The sequence below is a fragment of the Palaemon carinicauda genome, chromosome 10, assembly GCF_036898095.1.
Source record: "Palaemon carinicauda isolate YSFRI2023 chromosome 10, ASM3689809v2, whole genome shotgun sequence".
Classification (NCBI taxonomy): domain Eukaryota; kingdom Metazoa; phylum Arthropoda; class Malacostraca; order Decapoda; family Palaemonidae; genus Palaemon; species Palaemon carinicauda.
Genome location: NC_090734.1, coordinates 133859362 through 133881314, shown reverse-complemented (window position 1 = coordinate 133881314; position 21953 = coordinate 133859362). Strand labels below are relative to the sequence as shown.

Sequence of the window (21953 nt, the reverse complement as noted above, 5' to 3'; positions counted from 1 at the left end):
GAAAGTATAAGCTATTACTGTACTATCAAAGGCAGTACTACAGTATACTGTTTGTTACAGTGCTTAGTACAGGGGTATATTCAAAATTACTATTGTGGGAGGGTGGGCTGTGGCACCCTAGCAGTACCAGCTGAACTCGGTTGAGTCCCTTGTTAGGCTGGAGGAACGTAGAGAGTAGAGGTCCCTTTTTTTGTTTTGTTTCATTTGTTGATGTCGGCTACCCCACAAAATTGGGGGAAGTGCCTTGGTATATGTATGTATGTATGTACTATTGTATCCAACTTCTTTCAAACTTACTATAAAACCTCAACAACAAAGATAACCAAGATTTAAATCGTATCAACTCTGTTGGCTAATAAACACATTACCCAGCATGCCAGTCAAAGATAACGGTGCCCATCACTACACAAATGATAGTAACTCCCTATAACAAGACTGTGTATGTAAAATACTATATATACTACTGGCAGCCCAACAAAATAAGGTAAGGGAACAAGCTTCTAAAAATTCCAATAGAAAAGGGTAACGATATTCAAAATATAAAGTACACAGGGAAGTGAATATGTTGGCTAAAATAAAAAAAAAATTATGACTACAGTAATCTAAGTTAGCAGAGGGACTAGGCAAAGCAAAATTCTATTTTATGGGTGTTTGACACTAAAATCTGACAATGCCGGTATCAACTAAAGTCAGGGGCGACTGGGGTTACACGAACGCAAGGGAAAAATTTCCGTATAAAATTTACATTGACGGGGCTAACGCTTGGGGAACTAATAACATGCGAATATTGGGTATGTTTCATTGATATAACAAACTTTACCTGATAAAGAATAGCCATAGCAATAAACAATCATACAGTACTGTACGGTAAAACAATTGTACAAAACGATGTTGTGATCAATACTTTCCTGGAATGTATTGAAGACATTAGGCAAAATAGGAAATTGTAAACTTGAAACCAGCTTTTCCCTAACATGCACTAAAGGTATTTTTAAGATTTAAGGCATGCACGTACAAAAATATATGAATGTAAATACAGTACATAAGAAGAATACAAACAAAATGTACATCACGACAATTCTTCTCCACCCAAGGGGATAACTTTAGCAATGTAATTGTTCAGTGGCCACTTTCCTCTTGGTAAGGGTAGAAAGGACTCATTTAGCTATGGTCAGCAACTCTTCTAGAAGGACACTCCAAAATCAAACCATTGTTCTCTAGTCTTGGGTAGTGCCATAGCCTCTGTACCATGGCCTTCCACTGTCTTGGGTTAGAGTTCTCTTGCTTGAGGGCACACTTTTGCATGCTGTTCTGTCTTGTTTCTCTTTCTCATATTTTGTTAAAGTTTTTATAGTTTATATAGGAGATATTTATTCTAATGTCACTCTTCTTAAAAATCTTACTTTTCTTTGTTTCCTTTCCTCACTGGTCTACTTTCCCTGTTGGAGCCCCTCGGCTTATAGCATCCTGCTTTTCCAACTAGGGTTGTAGCTTAGCAATTAATAATAATACATACATACATACATATACCAAAGGCACTTCCCCCAAGTTTGGGGGGTAGCCGACAACAACAAGAAACAAAACAAAAAAGGGGACCTCTACTCTCTACGTTCCTCCAGCCTAACCAGGGACTCAGCCGAGTTCAGCTGGTACTGCTAGGGTGCCACAGCCCAACCTCCCACATTTCCACCACAGATGAAGCTTCATACTGCTGAGTCCCCTACTGCTGCTACCTCCGCGGTCATCTAAGGCACCGGAGGAAGCAGCAGGGCCTACCGGAACTGCGTCACAATCGCTCGCCATTCATTCCTATTTCTAGCACGCTCTCTTGCCTCTCTCACATCTATCCTCCTATCACCCAGAGCTTTCTTCACACCATCCATCCACCCAAACCTTGGCCTTCCTCTTGTACTTCTCCCATCAACTCTTGCATTCATCACCTTCTTTAGCAGACAGCCATTTTCCATTCTCTCAACATGGCCAAACCACCTCAACACATTCATATCCACTCTAGCCGCTAACTCATTTCTTACACCCGTTCTCACCCTCACCACTTCGTTCCTAACCCTATCTACTCGAGATACACCAGCCATACTCCTCAGACACTTCATCTCAAACACATTCAATTTCTGTCTCTCCATCACTTTCATTCCCCACAACTCCGATCCATACATCACAGTTGGTACAATCACTTTCTCATATAGAACTCTCTTTACATTCATGCCCAATCCTCTATTTTTTACTACTCCCTTAACTACCCCCAACATTTTGCAACCTTCATTCACTCTCTGACGTACATCTGCTTCCACTCCACCATTTGCTGCAACAACAGACCCCAAGTACTTAAACTGATCCACCTCCTCAAGTAACTCTCCATTCAACATGACATTCAACCTTGCACCACCTTCCCTTCTCGTACATCTCATAACCTTACTCTTACCCACATTAACTCTCAACTTCCTTCTCTCACACACCCTTCCAAATTCTGTCACTAGTCGGTCAAGTTTCTCTTCTGTGTCTGCTACCAGTACAGTATCATCCGCAAACAACAACTGATTTACCTCCCATTCATGATCATTCTCGCCTACCAGTTTTAATCCTCGTCCAAGCACTCTAGCATTCACCTCTCTCACCACTCCATCAACATACAAGTTAAACAACCACGGCGACATCACACATCCCTGTCTCAGCCCCACTCTCACCGGAAACCAATCGCTCACCTCATTTCCTATTCTAACACATGCTTTACTACCTGTGTAGAAACTTTTCACTGCTTGCAACAACCTTCCACCAACTCCATATAACCTCATCACATTCCACATTGCTTCCCTATCAACTCTATCATATGCTTTCTCCAGATCCATAAACGCAACATACACCTCCTTACCTTTTGCTAAATATTTCTCGCATATCTGCCTAACTGTAAAAATCTGATTCATACAACCCCTACCTCTTCTAAAACCACCCTGTACTTCCAAGATTGCATTCTCTGTTTTATCCTTAATCCTATTAATCAGTATTCTACCATACACTTTTCCAACTACACTCAACAAACTAATACCTCTTGAATTACAACACTCATGCACATCTCCCTTACCCTTATATAGTGGTACAATACATGCACAGACCCAATCTACTGGTACCATTGACAACACAAAACACACATTAAACAATCTCACCAACCATTCAAGTACAGTCACACCCCCTTCCTTCAACATCTCAGCTTTCACACCATCCATACCCGATGCTTTTCCTACTCTCGTTTCATCTAGTGCTCTCCTCACTTCCTCTATTGTAATCTCTCTCTCATTCTCATCTCCCATCACTGGCACCTCAACACCTGGAACCGCAATTATATCTGCCTCCCTATCATCCTCAACATTCAGCAAACTTTCAAAATATTCCGCCCACCTTTTCCTTGCCTCCTCTCCTTTTAACAACCTTCCATTTCCATCTTTCACTGTCTCTTCAATTCTTGCACCGGCCTTCCTTACTCTCTTCACTTCTTTCCAAAACTTCTTCTTATTCTCTAATAATAATAATAATAATAATAATAATGCATGAATTTGCATACCTGATTATGCAAAAGTGTGCTCACAACGCCTGGTAGAAAAATCAGAGGGAGGGCTGTCGGGAGGAATACCATGTTTCGCAATTTGACTTTTTTCCTGTAGTAGCTGTTGATGTACGCACCAGAGAGAGCACTTGCAATTCCAGTTACGTATGGATAATACTTGAATGCATACCTGAGAAAGATGGAAAATAAAATGAAGCACCTATACATAACATATATAATTGAAGATTGTAAAACTTGAGAAGTTTTCCCTTCTTGGAAAATGGGAAAGTACTAAAAACTGAATTGTATACAGTACAGTAAACCTTCAGCTATCACGGGCATTCCACTCTAGCAATAGCTGAAAAACCACCAAGTACATACAAGAAATCTACGGTCTTATTTTACATTATTTTCATGTTCTTTCATATTTCTTTTAATTACCTTTATAAATTTAAGCTTTTATAAAACACTCCCAATACTTGTTGATCCATTATACACTTTTACTGTAGATGCATCCTTCCATATATAGTAAGTAACAAAAGAATTAAAATTTCTTAATCAATTTGTATTTTTGGATTCAAAGTGGTGTTTGGTCTCCAAGGAATCGATTAGAATAAGGACTGCAATACAACCTGATTGCCAAAGAAATATTGTTCTCCTGCCAGTGTATCAACATGCAGAGCATGGACTCGAGTAAGTATACGGAAGATCTGCAAGTTCAAGCTCATTTGAACTTGCCACAGCACCTTCGAAGCTGCACACGTCTTCTGCTATGTGTGACGTCATGTTAGAAAAGAATAATCGTTCCAGTTCTCACCAACACATCTTATGTTATCAACAGGCCCCAAACCATCATTCAGTTGATTGTCACCATCGTGTGAACGTCAGCTTGTGTCGTCTGCGCTCTCAAGCATTATTAAGTACTGTACCCGTATTCAGTTTAATCCTTCATTTGGGTATGGACCCAAAGAGTTAATCATTTGTAATGCTTATATCATGATGCCAGCATTCACCCATTATAAATGCTTTGACTACCTTTTGGCAAGACACCAGTTCGGCTGGTGTCGCTTTTCATGCATGTTCTTCCTTGTCAATTAGGTCCCTCATTCCTTTTTCCAAGCACCTTGCCATTTGTCCCTCATTGCTTGTCTACATTTTTGTTTTATTTTAATTGGTTTGTAGTTATTAAAAGCCCGCTTCTGCATTATAATAACTGTTTTATTCATGAAGGTTTGCTTGCCAGCGCCATACTGTGGAGAGAGATGGTATACTCAAGAAAAAAATAATAGGGAAGTAAGGTTCTCACTGGGTCCCCTTCCCCAGTATAAAATCAAGGGGTGGTGCCCAGTGCCCAGTTCATCCTTGATTGTTTACTTTTTGCCCAGAGCCTGGGTATTTCACCGTTTTACCTTTTTATGTAGTGAACGTTGGAGTGTGGTCAGCATTTGGACACTAAGCAGTCCGCATTGCTACACTTGGCCACAGTCTGCAAACCACTACAACACGTTTTAGATTGCCTGAGCCTCGTGGCTATCCTCAAGCTCTTGAAATATAGCAACATGTTGCAAGTACAGTGTTTTTATAATGGGGAGGCACTTCTCCCTGGCAAGTAACCTATCATTATATCATAGGTAAGTCTAGTCAGGGATGAGATCAGTTTACATTCCAACTTTCATAGCATTCCTAATAGATACTGTAGTAATCTATTTTAGGGGAGCTGGCTGTTTAGCTCCCATATTACAGATTATCGCTCCTCATTCAACATTCATCTGTTATGAGTCCTGGAAAGAAAATGTGGGAGATAAATATTTCTTTTTTGGGCTCAAGCCATGGCGTCCTGATGGAAGGTTCCTTTTTGGTAGCTTCCTTGGGTAAATAACTACTAAGATATTCCCAGAGAATTTAACCACAGGTTATCACAGAATTCTAACTTCTGGAGCGAGTATCCTAAAGGTTTCCCTTTTAAGACATCGTATATCAACAGGGGACGCATGTATTAACGCGCCACATAGCTATCTACACCCCGAACAGAGTTAAGGCTTCGGTGTGTAAAGGCGGAGAATAGCTGGGAGCCGTTCCATAGCTAATCTCATCCGTGGCTACTTTTGGTACTCGAGACATAAACAAACGGGCGCCATTGCTTAAATGACGTCACGTTCGTCTTCATCCTTTGTACAGTAGCTCGCCTTACTTAGACAGATTTTCCCTGTGCTATCTTTATCGCCTTGCATCTTTATTATGTCGCTACCTTCGGCCTCGCCTTCTTCTGGAAAGTTGAGTACAAGGTTCCAGTATTGTTTAGTTAAGCTCTGACCGTAAAGTAAATATTACTTTTCGAGATATTTGTTGTTTTGTGGCAGAGCTGTGCCTCTACCGGACCCGCCATTTTATGGCGTCGTTGTTGTCCTGCATGCCTTATTTAGTTAGCCACAACAATGCTTCCGGCCTCATTTACTAATCGATAACATTAGTTTATTTAGTCTTCATAGCTAGGAACTTTTATATCGTGTTTTGACGCTTTTTTACCGGTCATCGATTGACCCTATACCAGTTGGCTACTATAGCCCCCAGGCCAGAGCGCCTATATATAAGTGTTCATGCATGATTTATCAGTGATCCTAGGCTTACTTATGAAGATAGTGGCATTATTTTACAATACTATTGACTGTGATGCAAGTGTTTTCGCCTTCAGGGACCATATAGGGGATAGGTTAGTTAGTGTGCCTTCCTAACCTAACCTACATGTAGGACCCCTATATGCTTCCTTCATCCCCCTGCCCTTGGCATTCCCTCTGTGTAGCCTTGCTCCCCTTACCACGTAAGGGGATCAAGCTCTTACCAGAGTATATTATCGCCTCTCAGTCGTCCCTAAGGGAATGAACCCCCCTTAGGGTTGCGCCTGAGAGTGAGGAACGGCTAGTCTTTCCTCTATGGCTAGGACTAAGTCTTCGACTGTCCTGCGATAGCGATATGTCTTCTATCCTTCCTAGTTCAGGACGCTCAGCCCTGCTCTAGGTTAGGTTTTGGAAGGGTAATTCTGTTCCTTGCTGAAACTGTACCCATGCACCGTTTCAGTCAGGCTGCCTTACCTTAGGTTAGGGAGTGTCCTCCCTTCCTTAGTGGCCGCTCTGGTACAGAACCCCTTTCATGGAAGACTCTTCTCTTCTCCCCTCCCCACCTATCTCTTGTATAGCCTAGCCTATACTTAGGTTAGTCTATACCCATCTGTCCCCTGTCCTACAACTCCTCCTTAGGGTGGAGTGATAGGGCTACCTTGAGCTTCTGTGTACAGTCCGCTCTGGTACATATACCCTTCGTAGTGTCCTATGGGGTTAGCCACTGGATGTGTTCTGTATACAGGGGTCTCCCCCTCTTTGGGTGTCCCCTAGCCCTCCCTTGGGCTACCCTAGCTCCCGGTCCTCTGCGGCCCCTGCTTCTGGGTGATAGAGCCAGCCTCTATCATGGGTACACCCTCTCAGGGGGGGATGTCTGGGAGTCCATGGCTGGACTCCTTATATCCCTCCCCCTGTCTCTTTCACTATCCGGGTGCCGGTCCCTTGCTGCCTCCACTGTCGGCGATACCTACCTCCTACCTTGGTGACTCCCCCCATACCCCCATGGCCGCCAGTCCTCCGTGTGCCGGGGGACTGCCGCCTGCCGCCGGCTTCCAGCCGATGGCTCTCCACCTTCCTCATAGCTTGGCCGTCCGCCCGCCGGCCGGCCACCGGAGTGCCGGCATCCACTGCCGGCAACCCGGTTCTGCCATAACCATCCTTGATCCTGTCACCAATCTGGCATCCTCCGGCTGCCGGAGCCGCCGCTCCCTCTGCCGGCGTGCCGCCGCTGTGCCGGCGACCGCCACCCTGGTATTACTCTTGACTTATATTGTCTGTACTAATGCCAGAAACTCTGCTGGAGCGGCCTCCGGCGTGCCGGAGGTCTGCTGGAACCCCCCGGAGGCGTCAAGACGACTTGCACCCCCTTCTACTAGCTATCATCTGATACTGATAGCCCTACACTGCAACCAGATGGCCTGTTTACGTTAGTGGATCAGTACCTTGGTACTGTTCTATTAGTAATCATGCTGTCCTTTAGCATTCTTCAGATTTCCAGCATGCTGCGTGTATCTTAGCGCGGCTGGTTGCCGGAAGCAGTTACCCTCGGGGATCCTTTAGCCCCCTAATTTGGGACTGAGTGGCCTCAGTCCCAAACTTATCCTTGGCAATTCCCATGGAATTCCATTACCCTATGGATTTCTGCGGGAATTCTATCCTGCGCCTTCGGCCACCTCGGATTATCCAAGGATGAAGCTTGCGGTAGCCAGCCGGGCGGGATGCATGGAGTATGTTTCTTTACTATCTCAATCCTCTGTGCATCACACCCTTTATCAAGTTAAAATTAATGATTAATATTAACTTAGCTTAAGAGCCATTCTTATGACTCCCCCCATACTCATTTTCTCTTTCTTCCACAGGAGGAGCAGATGAAGTGTGACTTCGACTTCTACACTGTGAAACGCCCGCACTTCTACGGGCATACGGCTTGCAGGACTCACGCCCCTTGTGCTAACAAGAAAGGGGATTTGAAATTCTGGGACCCACTGAACTGTACGGTCTGCCAGGCTCACCTAGTTGATGCCTTCCATAACCCTCCCTCAGCGGAGGTCAGGGACACTTCTCGGGAGAAGCTACGCAAGTGGGTGCGTGGCTTCCAGAAGAATGCCACCGGACCGTACCTGGCCACTGAAGAATTGAGGTCACTTCTGTTCCCTAAGGCCTCCCCTGATTCTGTGGTGCCCAAGGATTTGATCCCCACTGTCCAAATTACAGTGGAACCTGATGTAGTCATGGCCCAGTCCATGCACGAGTGCCGCCTGGATTCCGAAGATGATGAACACATGTCGGATGTCTCGGAGGACACGGAGAAGACCCTTATGGCTCAAGGGGCTGAAGATGATGAAGACCAGGTGGAATACGCCGAGTCGGAGCAAGAGGTCGCTCCTCCTTCCATCACCGCCCCTACTCCTACACCGACGGAAGTGTCTCTCCCGTCTACCTCCACTACCCCGGAACCCTTGCCATCCACCCAAGAGATGCTCCGGATGATTAAAGCCATCATGGACGACAGGCTGAAGGAGAATCAGGAGTTCATCAGGTCCATGATAGGATCCAAAGAACCGAAGAAGATCTCGGTTAAGGATCTCCCCGCTTGCTCACATGCCAACCCATGGAGGTATGCTGAACATATGGTTATAGCGACCGGCAGGATCTTCGTCAGCGACAAGATCGGCACGGTCCCCCTGGAAGACGTGGAGTTCTTCCCAAATTTCGAGGCCTACCCGGACTGTTACGTCCGACTTCGCTCTGAACCTGCCTCTAAAGAAGAGACCGAACCGAAAGAGGAGATAGTGTTCGATCTCGCGAAGGCCCAGGCTATGCTAGCCAACACGTTTAAAAGTAGGGGTTTTACCTGCTCTAAGCTTCCGGCCCTGAGCAAGAAGCACCCTACCTACGTCGCACCCGAGGATGCAGTCCTTCCATTCATGGAAAAGGCCTTCGCTGCGTGCCTCAAGGCTGTGGAAGAGGGAAAAGCCTGCCCTGCACTGGAGGAGTGCAGACCCTTCTCCATAGTCACTCCCCCCGACGCTCGACACTGGAAGGACATCCAGCATACTTTCGTGGTGGGAAAGCTAGATCCTGACGTCGCCGGACGTCAGTTTAATGAAGACCTCCCGAAACTCAACGATCACCTCCTTCGTCGGGAACAAGATACGAAGGAGAGGCTCGCAGCATCCATGTCCCACCAGGTCCAACTGGACATCATGGCCTGTGACACCAGAGTACCAGACCACTACATGGTACTTGCCAAATCCCACATGGCAACCCTGGTGAAGGACATGTACCACTTCATGAAGGCTCGGAGAGCCTGTCGTGAATTCGTGTTCGCAGGTGCCACTGTGAAACATGAACCCCGGAGGCTGATTTCCTCCAACATCTGGGGCAAACACCTCTTTCCTTCTGACCTTGTGAAGGAGATCACCGACAAAGCCGCCACGGAGAATAGGAACCTTCTCCACAAGTGGGGCACGTCAAAAAAGAGGAAATCCTCTCAGGACGACGGACCTCAACCTAAGAGGAAATCTTCCAAACAGAAACCCCAGCAACGTCAACCAAGACGTCAGTTTCCGGGACCCGCTACCTCCCAAGTGGCAGCTCAGCCACAGCAGACCTTTCAGCTGGCCACCCAACCGGTCTTGTCACAGTCACCGGTTTTCACCCCTGCTTTCGAGCAACAGACGACTACCTTTCGTCCCAAAGGTAGAGGCTCAAGCAGAGGTGCAGGCAGAGACGCGTCTCGCCGTCCCTCCAGAGGCAGAGGAGGAAAGGGAGCTAGCGGCCGAGGCAGCAAGCCCTCGGGACACCAGAAGCAATGAAGTGCTTCCGGTGGGAGGAAGACTCCGCCAATTCCAGGATCGTTGGACCTTCGATCCCTGGGCACACAGCATCGTCAAGAAGGGTCTAGGCTGGAGTTGGACTCAACCACCCCCAACATTCCAGCAATTCTTCCAACAATCAACCCCCCTTCTGGAAGAATATGTCCTAGATCTCTTGAACAAGAAGGTGATAAGGAAGGTAAAGTCCACCAGGTTCCAAGGGAGACTGTTTTGTGTCCCCAAGAAAGACTCCGACAAACTCAGAGTCATTCTGGACTTATCCCCCCTCAACAAGTTCATAGCGAACGACAAGTTCAAGATGCTGACTCTTCAACAGATAAGGACCCTTCTGCCTCGAGGTTCTTACATGGTCTCCATAGACCTGGCGGATGCCTACTGGCACATTCCGATGAACCATCACGCTTCCTCCTACCTAGGATTTCGACTCCAAAGGAAAAGCTACGCCTTCAGGGCCATGCCCTTCGGCCTCAATGTGGCCCCTCGGATCTTCACAAAGCTGGCGGACGCCATAGTACAACAGCTCCGCCTCCGAGACGTCCAGGTGATGGCCTACCTCGACGATTGGCTAGTTTGGGCTCCATCGCCCGAGGATTGTGTAAAATCCTGCAGCAAAGTCACCCAGTACCTAGAACACCTGGGATTCAAGATAAACGCGAAGAAATCTCGCCTCTCTCCAGCTCAGAAGTTCCAATGGTTAGGAATCCAATGGAACCTTCAGTCACACCGCCTTTCCATTCCCCAGAAGAAAAGGAAGGAAATAGCAGGGTCTGTCAAGCGACTACTGAAATCCAAGCGGATCTCAAGACGCCAGCAGGAACGAGTTCTAGGCTCTCTACAGTTCGCCTCAGTAACAAACCCAGTGCTTCGTGCACAGCTAAAGGATGCCGCGGGAGTCTGGAGACGTTCTGCATCCATCGCTCGAAGAGACCTCAAGAGACGGCTCCCAAACAGACTTCGACTTCTCCTCAAGCCGTGGTCGGAAGCAAAGGCCCTGAAAAGGTCCATTCCTCTTCAACACCCACCTCCATCACTCAACATCCACACGGACGCTTCGCTGGAGGGTTGGGGAGGTCACTCCCACCAAAAACAGGCTCAAGGCACATGGTCTCCCCTGTTCAAGACGTTCCACATCAACATCTTGGAGGCCATGGCGGTCCTTCTAACTCTGAAGAAACTCTCCCCGCCTCCCTCGATCCATATTCGTCTAACCCTAGACAACTCGGTGGTAGTTCGATGTCTCAATCGCCAAGGCTCAAGATCGCCCCAGATAAATCAGGTGCTTCTCCCAATCTTCCGTCTGGCAGAGAAGAAGAAATGGCACCTGTCTGCAGTTCACCTACAAGGATTCCGCAACGTGACAGCGGATGCTCTATCTCGGACAAACCCGATAGAGTCGGAATGGTCTCTAGACGCAAGATCATTCTCCTTCATCTCTCACCAAGTCCCAGAACTTCAGATAGATCTCTTCGCAACGAGCGACAACAATCAACTTCCTCGGTACGTGGCCCCGTACGAGGACCCCAAGGCAGAAGCAGTGGATGCCATGTCACTGGACTGGAACAGATGGTCCAAGATCTACCTGTTCCCTCCCACCAACCTTCTGCTGAAAGTCCTCTCCAAGCTGAGAACCTTCAAAGGGACAGCGGCCCTAGTGGCCCCGGAGCAACTGGTACCCCCTGGTCCTGGAGCTGCAGCCCAAGCTGATCCCTCTCCCGGGCCCAGTTCTCTCCCAACAAGTACAGAAGTCGACTGTCTTCGCTTCATCATCGAAAATCAAGGACCTTCATCTCATGATTTTCTCTCCCTAGCCGCAAAGAAGAGGTTTGGGATCTCGAAGAAAAGTCTAGACTTCCTCGAGGAATACAAGACCGAATCCACAAGACAGCAATACGAATCATCTTGGAGAAAATGGGTCTCTTTCGTCAAGACAAAAAATCCTAAGGAAATCACAATTGATTTCTGCATGTCCTTCTTCATTCACCTTCATGGACAGGGATTAGCAGCCAATACGATTTCAACTTGCAAATCGGCCTTGACTAGACCAATATTGTATGCCTTCCAAATTGATCTGTCCAGCGACATCTTCAATAAACTGCCGAAAGCATGCGCTCGTCTACGCCCAGCACCCCCACCGAAACCGATCTCCTGGTCATTGGACAAGGTGCTCCATTTCGCCTCCAACTTAGATAATGATTCATGCCCTCTCAAGGATCTGACTCAGAAAGTTATATTTCTCTTTGCTCTTGCCTCAGGAGCCCGAGTCAGCGAAATAGTGGCATTGTCAAGAGAAGAGGGTCATATCCTGTTTACTGATTCAGGAGACATTACCCTCTCCCCGGATCCGACGTTTCTCGCCAAAAATGAATTACCCACCAAAAGATGGGGCCCCTGGAGAATATGCCCCCTGAAGGAAGATGCCTCTTTATGCCCAGTAGAGAGCCTCAAGGTCTATCTTCGCAGAACTTCGAACTTTGGTGGAGGCCAACTCTTCAAAGGAGAAACATCGGGCAGCGACCTGTCACTAAAACAATTAAGAGCGAAAATCACCTACTTCATTCGCAGAGTGGATCCCGACAGTACACCCGCCGGTCACGATCCTAGAAAAGTTGCATCGTCTCTGAATTTCTTTCAGAGTATGGACTTCGAAAGCCTTAAAAGCTTCACAGGCTGGAAGTCCTCGTGTGTTTTCTTCAAACATTATGCGAAACAAGTGCACGAAGTCAAACATTTTGTGGTAGCCGCAGGTAGTGTTATGAAACCTGCACCTAACTCTGCATAGAACAGTGAGTTACTTGGGACTCTAACTCTTCGGGTGCCTATGTTGACTCTCGAGCGATACATAGTGATGTCGAAAACACTTAGTGCTTTCTTATAACTGTTCTTATCCCAGGTGAAATGTCATAGTTGTCACACAAGTGCCGCATGCCTAGAGCATGATGTGTTTTAATTAAAGACTAACGTTCCTCGAGAACGAGTGCCTACTAATAAATTTGAAATTCCCTTTCAGATTCAAGAGCAAGTCTTTATTACTATGTACATTATAATTACTGTAAATTAACTTTACTTATTGCTGCAATTCATTTAATTTCTGCAACTGTGAAATAAAATTTCTATTTTATTACTTGTGCGTCTCAATCCGCTCCTACTTACTATGAAATACATGCCTGTCATAGTTTTATTATCCCCTTTCCTTATGGTTCATGGATATTTTAAGGTCCTAACCCTTATTTTATATTCACTCTTACAAAGTAATATTCCAATACGAATACTTACTCTTCATACCCTGGAGATGAAACCAACCTTCTCAGCACACAGTGTCCAACCACCACTTGTCTGCCTTCCAGAATGTTCCGATACGAATGCCAACCATTCAGTCTCGTCTCCAAGTTCTTCAGGTTCTTCTAACAAGGTGAATAGCCCTTCAATAACCACTTTGATCTCGGCATGGCCCGTGGGAACTTCACTGCCAAGGGGGGCAGGAAGATTCTTCCCTACGGTTCTTTATTAAGATTACTATGCTAATTTGTTCAAAGCCCTTGGCACTTACCAATAGGGGAAAATCTACCACGATACATTGATTCTCTGGTATTCTTCCATCAGGACGCCATGGCTTGAGCCCAAAAAACGGATTTTGAGCGAAGCGAAAAATCTATTTTTGGGTGAGATAGCCATGGCGTCCTGATGGACCCTCCCTGCTACTTCGTCCAGTTTTTAGGTCCCACCCTGCTCTGCTGTATCATGGTGATCGGCAAGCAACTGGCTTCAGGATGAAGACGAACGTGACGTCATTTAAGCAATGGCGCCCGTTTGTTTACATCTCGAGTACCAAAAGTAGCCACGGATGAGATTAGCTATGGAACGGCTCCCAGCTATTCTCCGCCTTTACACACCGAAGCCTTAACTCTGTTCGGGGTGTAGATAGCTATGTGGCGCGTTAATACATGCGTCCCCTGTTGATATACGATGTCTTAAAAGGGAAACCTTTAGGATACTCGCTCCAGAAGTTAGAATTCTGTGATAACCTGTGGTTAAATTCTCTGGGAATATCTTAGTAGTTATTTACCCAAGGAAGCTACCAAAAAGGAACCTTCCATCAGGACGCCATGGCTATCTCACCCAAAAATAGATTTTTCGCTTCGCTCAAAATCCGTTATATGATGTTACCTTGACTAGATGAGGGCAGATGTGCCTGAATTCCTACATTATGATGTGTCTTGTGATAGGCCTGGTGTTGTATCTTTTCAATTTCATCTAACATGGGTATTGGAAGGATATGGGACAGTTAGATAAAGCCACATGTCTTCTTCAGACAGCACTGCAGAGCCCTTCTGGGGCAAAAGACCCCCTTCTCACCGTGCCACTCCATGCTTCACACAGAGATAGTATGGAGAAGGGCTTGTACTTCTGGTCGTGCCCCAGCAGGGTGTGAGTTTGGCGAAGTGCCCCGGCACTAGACCAAGGAGCTCTCGCACCTCTTAGAGTGCAGACCTTCTCAAAGGCTCGGACGAGGTCCCGAGAACAAGTACGCAACCGGTTACTTGATCTTCTTGACTGGTTATCCTTTATTTTCAGACCACATACAAATTTAAATCTTGCTTGTTGAATAGTTTAGAAAAAAAAAAAATCTGATATGTTATACAGTGAACCTCAGGAATCTGAAGATAATGAATGATGAGTGAGGGGAGCCAACTAGCTCAGCAGCGAGATAAAAGTTTATATATGACATATCTGTTTTGATGTTGTTATCGTTTTCAAAATATTTTATTGTTAATTTTTTCTCATATCGTTTATCTATTTCCTTATTCCCTTTCCTCACTGGGCCATTTTTCCTGGTTGGAGCCCTTGGGCTTATAACATCTTGCTTTTCCAACTAGGGCTGTAACTTGGCTAGTAATAATAACAATAATAATAAGAAGAAATGAAGTAGCCTCTTTATCAAAAGAATATATGAGTGCCATGGATAATGAAACAGTCAAACTTGAACCAGAAATTGATGATGCAAATATATTGAATGAAATAAAATGTTTTTTAAATTACATTAACAAGAAGTGAAAATCTAAAACCGTACAATTCTACATTACCAATTAAAGCAAAATACAGCTAAGGCTGAGTGAGTTTTCTCAGCTGCTGGTTTATTTATAACTAAAATAGCAGCAAATCTTTCTGACAGAACAATTGATTCCTTATGCTTTTTGAAACAGTATTTCAAGAATATTGACTAATTTTTTTGTTTCAAAATAAAAAATATCTCTTTCTTTCAAAACTACTATTATTTTTCTTCATGTTAGAATCTTTATTAAATAACAGATCCAGTATTATTAAAAGTAAGAATAAAATATCTTACGTTACTATATACTTTCTTGAATATGCAAGTCATCATCATAAAAAATGTTTCTTTTCTACCCTCTGAATGAATATATACTCTATAATTGTTTTTTTCTGCCCTTCAATGAATTCTGGTTTAACTTCTATTAACCAGTTAACAACTGGTTAATAGTCAATTATCAACTGGTTTTGCATTTTCCCATTAATTCTAAACCATAAAAGGGACTTTGACGAAGGAAAAATCTATTTCTGGGCAAGGAACCTGTGTCGCCCAGTGGAATGCTCCTTAAAGCACCATTTCAAAGGTATAAATGCTGCTAAATATACCAGAGAAAAAAGTTGCATGGAATGCCAGGAATATACCCAGCTCGCTCACCCCTAAAGGGTGTCGGTATTAAAACTGGGGCGAGTGATACCACTACCAGAGGTTCCTTTCCAATTAGACCTCTCCCTCCTCAAAATCCCCCGTTACTACGAGGTGTCATTCACTACAGCATAAAAAAAAAAGCCTTCATTACAAATAGGGATAGAAAATATCAAAGAAACTTACACATCAGACGCTGGTTTCCATGTGCCTATTAAATTGTAAGCTTCCACAAAGCCATCGAATTCACTTGAAGGCATTTTTTCAGGAAGGAAGAAAACTTGAACGATATAGTACAGCAGATATCAAATTCAACTCATTTCAGGACCTGAAAAACAGACATTTTATTGATACATTTCTATTTTTTTTATTCGGAATAACAAAAAAATCTTATCAATCTATTTTCTATTACAAAATCACAAATATTTAAAGTAAATGGTATTCCTTTCTGAAAAGGGATACCTTAATATGGTGAAGGGTCTGCATATCGTCATGATCAGCAAAGCTGTACTAGTCAGGACCACCCATACTAGGTTGATTTGCTATGAGCAATCAGACTGAAGTTTCCCAGCACCATTAATACACAATGGCTAGCATGGTGATGAAATGGGCAAACCTCAGACATGCATAAGGACATACCTGAGGTCTTTGTCCTGCAGTGGACTAGAAACGGCAGCATTTGTTGGTTGTATTTTTCTTAACTATATGATCCCGAGTCCTTTAATAGGAGCAGGATTTTGGCATGGCTGGAACGGGCATTAAAACCTTCAACAAGGTGGTAGTATTTGCTGGTGACTGGAGGGTAGGCCCCGCCCACCCAGCAGTCAACGGAACACTTGCTTTCACCTGTAACCTAGGAACTGCAGGGGTGGGTGAGGCGGGAAGTGGAACTTAAAGGACTTGGATTTGTATATTTAGGAAAAATACACATTAATTTAGCTACCAGTTCCCTCAAAACAGACAAAGAGGCCCTATATGCAAGACCAAAGGAAGGCCAAGCCTTCTTTAAATCAAACTTGTCGTCAGCAGTCTGCACAGTAGTAGGAAAAAGCTTCAAACTTCTTTTGGGGTGCATTATGGGGTATGAAGGTGAATCCTAATAAAACTCAAAGGACAGTAGCACCTCAACATCCGGATCTTAGCACTGATAATGCTTCTTTAACTTTGTATGATTCTCTTAAAATTTTAGGGGTGATTCTCGACAGCAAATTTACTTTTGAGACACATTAGGTCTGTCTTTTCTTCGATTGCAAAAAAAATTGGCTTAAGAAAGTCTTTTAAGATTTTTGGTGATCAATCTATTCTGAAGAAGTGTTTTAATTCTTTCATTTTACCTTATTTCGAGTATTATTCTCCTGTGGTTTTCAGCTGCTGATTCTCATCTAAATTTGTTGAACAGGAACTTACGTTCTATTAAATTTCTTATTCCTGATCTAGATATTAATCTCTGTCACCGTCTTTCAATTAGTTCATTCTGCATGTTGTATAAGACTTTTTTATAATTCAGACCATCCTTTACATTCGGATCTTCCTGGACAGTTCCATCCTGTTTATAATACTTGGAATGGAGTTAATTCTAATAGCCAGGCCTTCTCCATCATGAGGCTCAATACTACTCAGTATTCTTGAAGTTTTATTCCAGCTGTGAGCAAGTTGTGGAATGATCTTCCTAATCAGGAAGTTGAATCACTGGAACTTTAAAAGTTCAAACTTGCAGCAAATGTTTTTATGTTGAACAGGTTGACATAAGTCTTTTAATGGTTTATATTTAAAATATTTCTTTTAATGTAGTTATTGTTTTTAAAACATTTTATTTTAATTGTTCATTACCATACTTCTTATATCGTTTATTTACCTCATTTCCTTTCCTTAATGGGCTATTTTTCTCTATTGAAGTCCTTGGGCTTATAGCATCTTGCTTTTCCAACTAGGGATGCAGCTTAGCTAGTACTGTAATAATAATAATAATAATAATAATAATAATAATAATAATAATAATAATAATAACATTGATCACTGGGGGAAATCCACACAACAACAAAGCCTGAAAATCCTAGACCACCTTGATCCTGCAACATACTCCCCGGGGATGATCCAGGGGCATTGCACAGAAGCCATAATATCATGAACACTCAATGAGGGACGGAAGAAGGTGAAAGACTTTGCCATTATTAAAACTGCCCCCAGAGAAGGCTTAACTCACTTCTTCCTCTTCAAATCATATGCTTACCACTGCCCAGAAGACCACAATCTACACTTGGTACCTGGGGTGGATTACAAACAATCATACCCCCTATAAGAAGTGCAGAGAGTGTCAATCTACAATGGCCAGTTGTAGTGGCCACCATTTCTCTGGAAAGTACAAATTTCTTGCTTTATTACCCATGATCCACATAAAAAGTGAAGGGAAAAGATTAAAGCCTTTGTATAATTCACAACAGTACGTCCGTACTTGCTGCGGCCAAAGACAAAAGTGAAGAGTTTTTGACAGGTGGGTGGGTAAGGGTACTCACGTATGTGCACCACCTGGCGTTAACTACCTCACTAATAAATTCAACGTCTGTTCCAGCTCCCCTAAGGACATTTCTCTATTTTAAAGGACGAAAGGCTTGTATATGCGTAGGAACAAATGATTCTGCTCTGCTTTTTGTTCTAAAAATTCTCAACCCCATTTCTACAGGAAATGAGCAGTTTCAAAGAGAGGCCACTCTCCAAAAATACTAGTTTATATGCATAAGATGAGATTAGTTAGGGCCCTGGAACTGACATAATTGAATAAAGCTCCTGAAATCCTCATTATTTAAACCTATAACCTATACTGTGTTTGGAAAGTAATAATACACAGCATTCTATGGGGAGGCAGATAGCTTGCACATTGATAAGGATAAGGCATCTTACGTTAGGCTAGGTAGAGAATCTTAGGTTAGGTTGTTTCTGTTGTGAAAAATTACAAATTTGTAAGTAATTTGTATTTTTCCTAGTATACAACCCTGGAGCTATTTATAGGGGTATACTTTCAACTACGCCGAAAGTATACCCCTATAAATAGGAGGAGGGTTTGTATTTATGCCGGAACAAATAGTTTTTCAGGGACCTTTAATACTTGAAAAATATGGGCTTCAACATCAAAATCATTTAAAACACCTAAAAATAGAACGGGAGTACCTCTTATTTTCTCCAAAAAGATTAGTGGATACTTGTGCATATTAGGAGATCTCATCAGAATATTGGTGTATAGGGGTTGGGGGAGCCTATATAGTTGATTGGGGCAGACCAAGTCAGTAAATTAAAATGTAAACTAAAACATCCCCAACTACCCTAGGCTAGGAGCCATATCTTTACCTACTTACACAGCGGGTGGGCGGGTGAGGCTATCTCACCATACGACCCTCCCTTAGACCACCATATCCTTTGCTGCCTGAAGAAGCCATGTGGCTTTATCTAACTCTCCCATATCCCCCCAATGCTCATATCTGATGAAATTGGAAGGATACAACACCAGGGCTAACTAGCATTCCTATTATCATAATATTCTGGGGGTGTGTGTATGATAGCGACCACCTGTATGTATGATGACGCAGTGTAAGGGGGGTCGCAAGGGGGCTAATCCGTTAGAGAAGTACGTAAGAACATGGCTTGTAGGTTAAGTTAAGTTAGGGTTAGTTGGCATCCGTTTTTTATGCATGCGAGAGGAACTGGCTATTGGTATGCAAAGGCTTCATATTTTATAGATCGTAAACTAGCTTCTTAATATCACATTTCAGGCAAAGATGAATAACAGTTTCCACATAAATAAAATCAATTTGACAAGTAATAAGAAAATTTACACCTGTCCCAAACAACTGCATAAATCACAGGTTAGGGAGTGCTGACAATGTGGTGGTAGCCTATTGGAAATGTCCCTGTTTTGCAATCTGTTGCACAGGAGTTCAAGTCCCACTCAAGTTCAACGGTATATAAGGTCAGTCATTAGCTTCAGCTTCAGGTTCAGGGGTGAGGCATAGCCTTTGCAACGGCGCATTTGGACACTGTCCTGTCCACCTAACCTAACTTAGGGATACAGTTCTTTCCCCTCGTGCAACCAAATTAACAAATAACTTCTGATAATGGTAAATGTGTAGGAGAGCTCCGCGGAAGATCTTGAAGAATTTAAACACCTACAATTCACTATTATATCATATAGAACGCTTATATAATAGTCAATATATGAGCAGCTTCTATTTAACGAAGATATTCGTGTGTATAGTTATGTTTCACCTGGATTTTTTCTAAGTGTTTGTTTTTGTTTACTGTGTGATGTCTTGGCTAAAATGAGCTGTTTCACCGCCTTACTGCGTATGGCAAACTAGTTCTCAATGCTATTCTAACCAATAACAGGTGTTTTCTTGACGTCACACTGTTTGAAAACCAATCATGGCGGTTTTTACAAATTTAACCAATGCTGACACTTATTACTTCACTTATCCCTGCTATTTTTCCACCAGTTACCACAGTTTACGTGAAGTTCCGCGGAGGAATATTTTTGCACGTCTCGGATCTCCCTTCAAACTAAAAAGCTCATTTTGCCGTAAAGTATGGAGTAGTTAGCAGGACCTTCATCCCGTTCCGACTGTGTCACTTGTGACAATTGCTTTATTTCTTATGGGGATTTTTGTGTACATTATTCAGGGAAAGTTGATTTGCTAATTGCATTTGCTCAACGTCATGGTTTGATTTTGGCAGAGAAAAAGTGCCCTAATTGTGAAAATGTGTGCCGTATAGATTACAACAAATTAGCATTCCGGTGTGATCGTAGTGTGGTTACTCGTGGGAAAAGGAAGAGGAGGTGCAATTTTCTCGTGTCTTGTTTCAAAGGTAAGTTAGATATTGAGACTAATTTGAAGTTTGTGTTCCTTTTTTTGCAAAAGGCGTTTTCATTTGAATGTTTCGTTTGAACTGAAACTCAATGTGGCCTTAAGGGGGGTCGCAGGGGGGCGGAGCCCCCCCCCCCCCCCCCCCCCGGTAGGCCTAGGTAGGGGTACAGGGCCCCATAGGCTAGGTTAGGTGGGTGTCTTAGGTTCGGTGGTGCCCTGAAAATTACTGTGGCCTTAAGGGGGGGTCGCAGGGGGGGCGGAGCCCCCCCGGTAGGCCTAGGTAGGGGTACATGGCCCCCAGGGTAGGGTAGGTAGTTGTATTAGGTTCGGTAGTGCCCCGAAAAATCACTTTTCTCCTCCTCCCCCCACCCAAAAACCCCGCTTCCCACTGGGGTCCCCCATAATTGTAGTAGTAGGTTTATGCTTACATTTTCTGTGTAAGAGTTAGGTGGTTGTAGGAGGATTATCTCACAGTTTCAAGGTAACTGTAGCTCTAATTTACTGTTTTCTTTCGTTTTCTACTTTTAGAAACTTTTAAATCGAGCGCGGAGCTCTCCTACACATTTACCCTGATAATAATTAGGTTAAAATAGTTTAAAAAAAAAAAACAGGAAAAGCTATAATTTCAACTTCACAAATGTAAAATGACATACCGAACCCAAAGTGGACACCGGTGTCCCTCCACCACAAGTCTTCAGGTGAACCTACTGATATTAAAATTATATATATTCTGCCCCTTAAGTCTTTAAAACTTTGTGATCAAGATAGCTGAAGTCTAACTTATTCACCTTTATACCATACTTACTTGATTTAAATTGTACACGGTGCCTGGTTAACGACATTGCAGCATTGCAAAACAACACTAAGGAAATTGCGGCCACTCTATTGATTAATAGATTAATGCAAAGCTTCTTAGCTTACGCTGAGGAGTACAGTACCAATTACATTATATCCCTTCGATGTCTTTAGTACAATATAGTGCTGTAATTTAATTTATTTATGTAACTACAAACAACAGTTTTAATGGACATCTCAAATTTTACTTATATCTCTCCCTACTTTAAAGTAAGTTTTCAGTTTTGACAACCTATGGTGGCATTTAAAAAACATCATCTTATGTATTCAATCAGTTTTGCAACATGCCCTGTTCTATTAATTTTCCTAATTACAGGTTCCTGGCTCCTGGTTCTATGATGCTTACGCAAATAATCAGATTATCACTACCATTTCGAGTTCAAGCCTTTATTAACAGTTGCAACCTAATCTGAAAGTATTTCCTCCATACATATTTCATTTATCTCCATTACCAATAGACAAGTCTAATACAGATATTGTTTTAGGTTAGCTCCCCCATTGTTCATATATGAAAGAATAGTATATTTTATTTTGATTGTTTATTTC

At 43.5% G+C, this 21953-nt stretch overlaps 1 protein-coding gene across 1 annotated transcript in view; it reads right to left on the bottom strand.

The window, feature by feature from the left end:
- The window catches only part of LOC137648493 (uncharacterized), a 30888-nt gene extending 9375 nt beyond the window's left edge, over window positions 1–21513 (bottom strand). Inside the window, exons 1-3 of the mRNA XM_068381411.1 lie at window positions 21358–21513; window positions 15886–16027; window positions 3575–3746 (exon numbers count right to left, since the gene is read on the bottom strand). Coding sequence (XP_068237512.1) covers window positions 3575–3746; window positions 15886–15959 — 246 coding nt within the window. The 5' untranslated portion in view covers window positions 15960–16027; window positions 21358–21513. The remainder of the gene's footprint in view (window positions 1–3574; window positions 3747–15885; window positions 16028–21357) is intronic.
- Window positions 21514–21953: the final 440 nt, after the last annotated feature.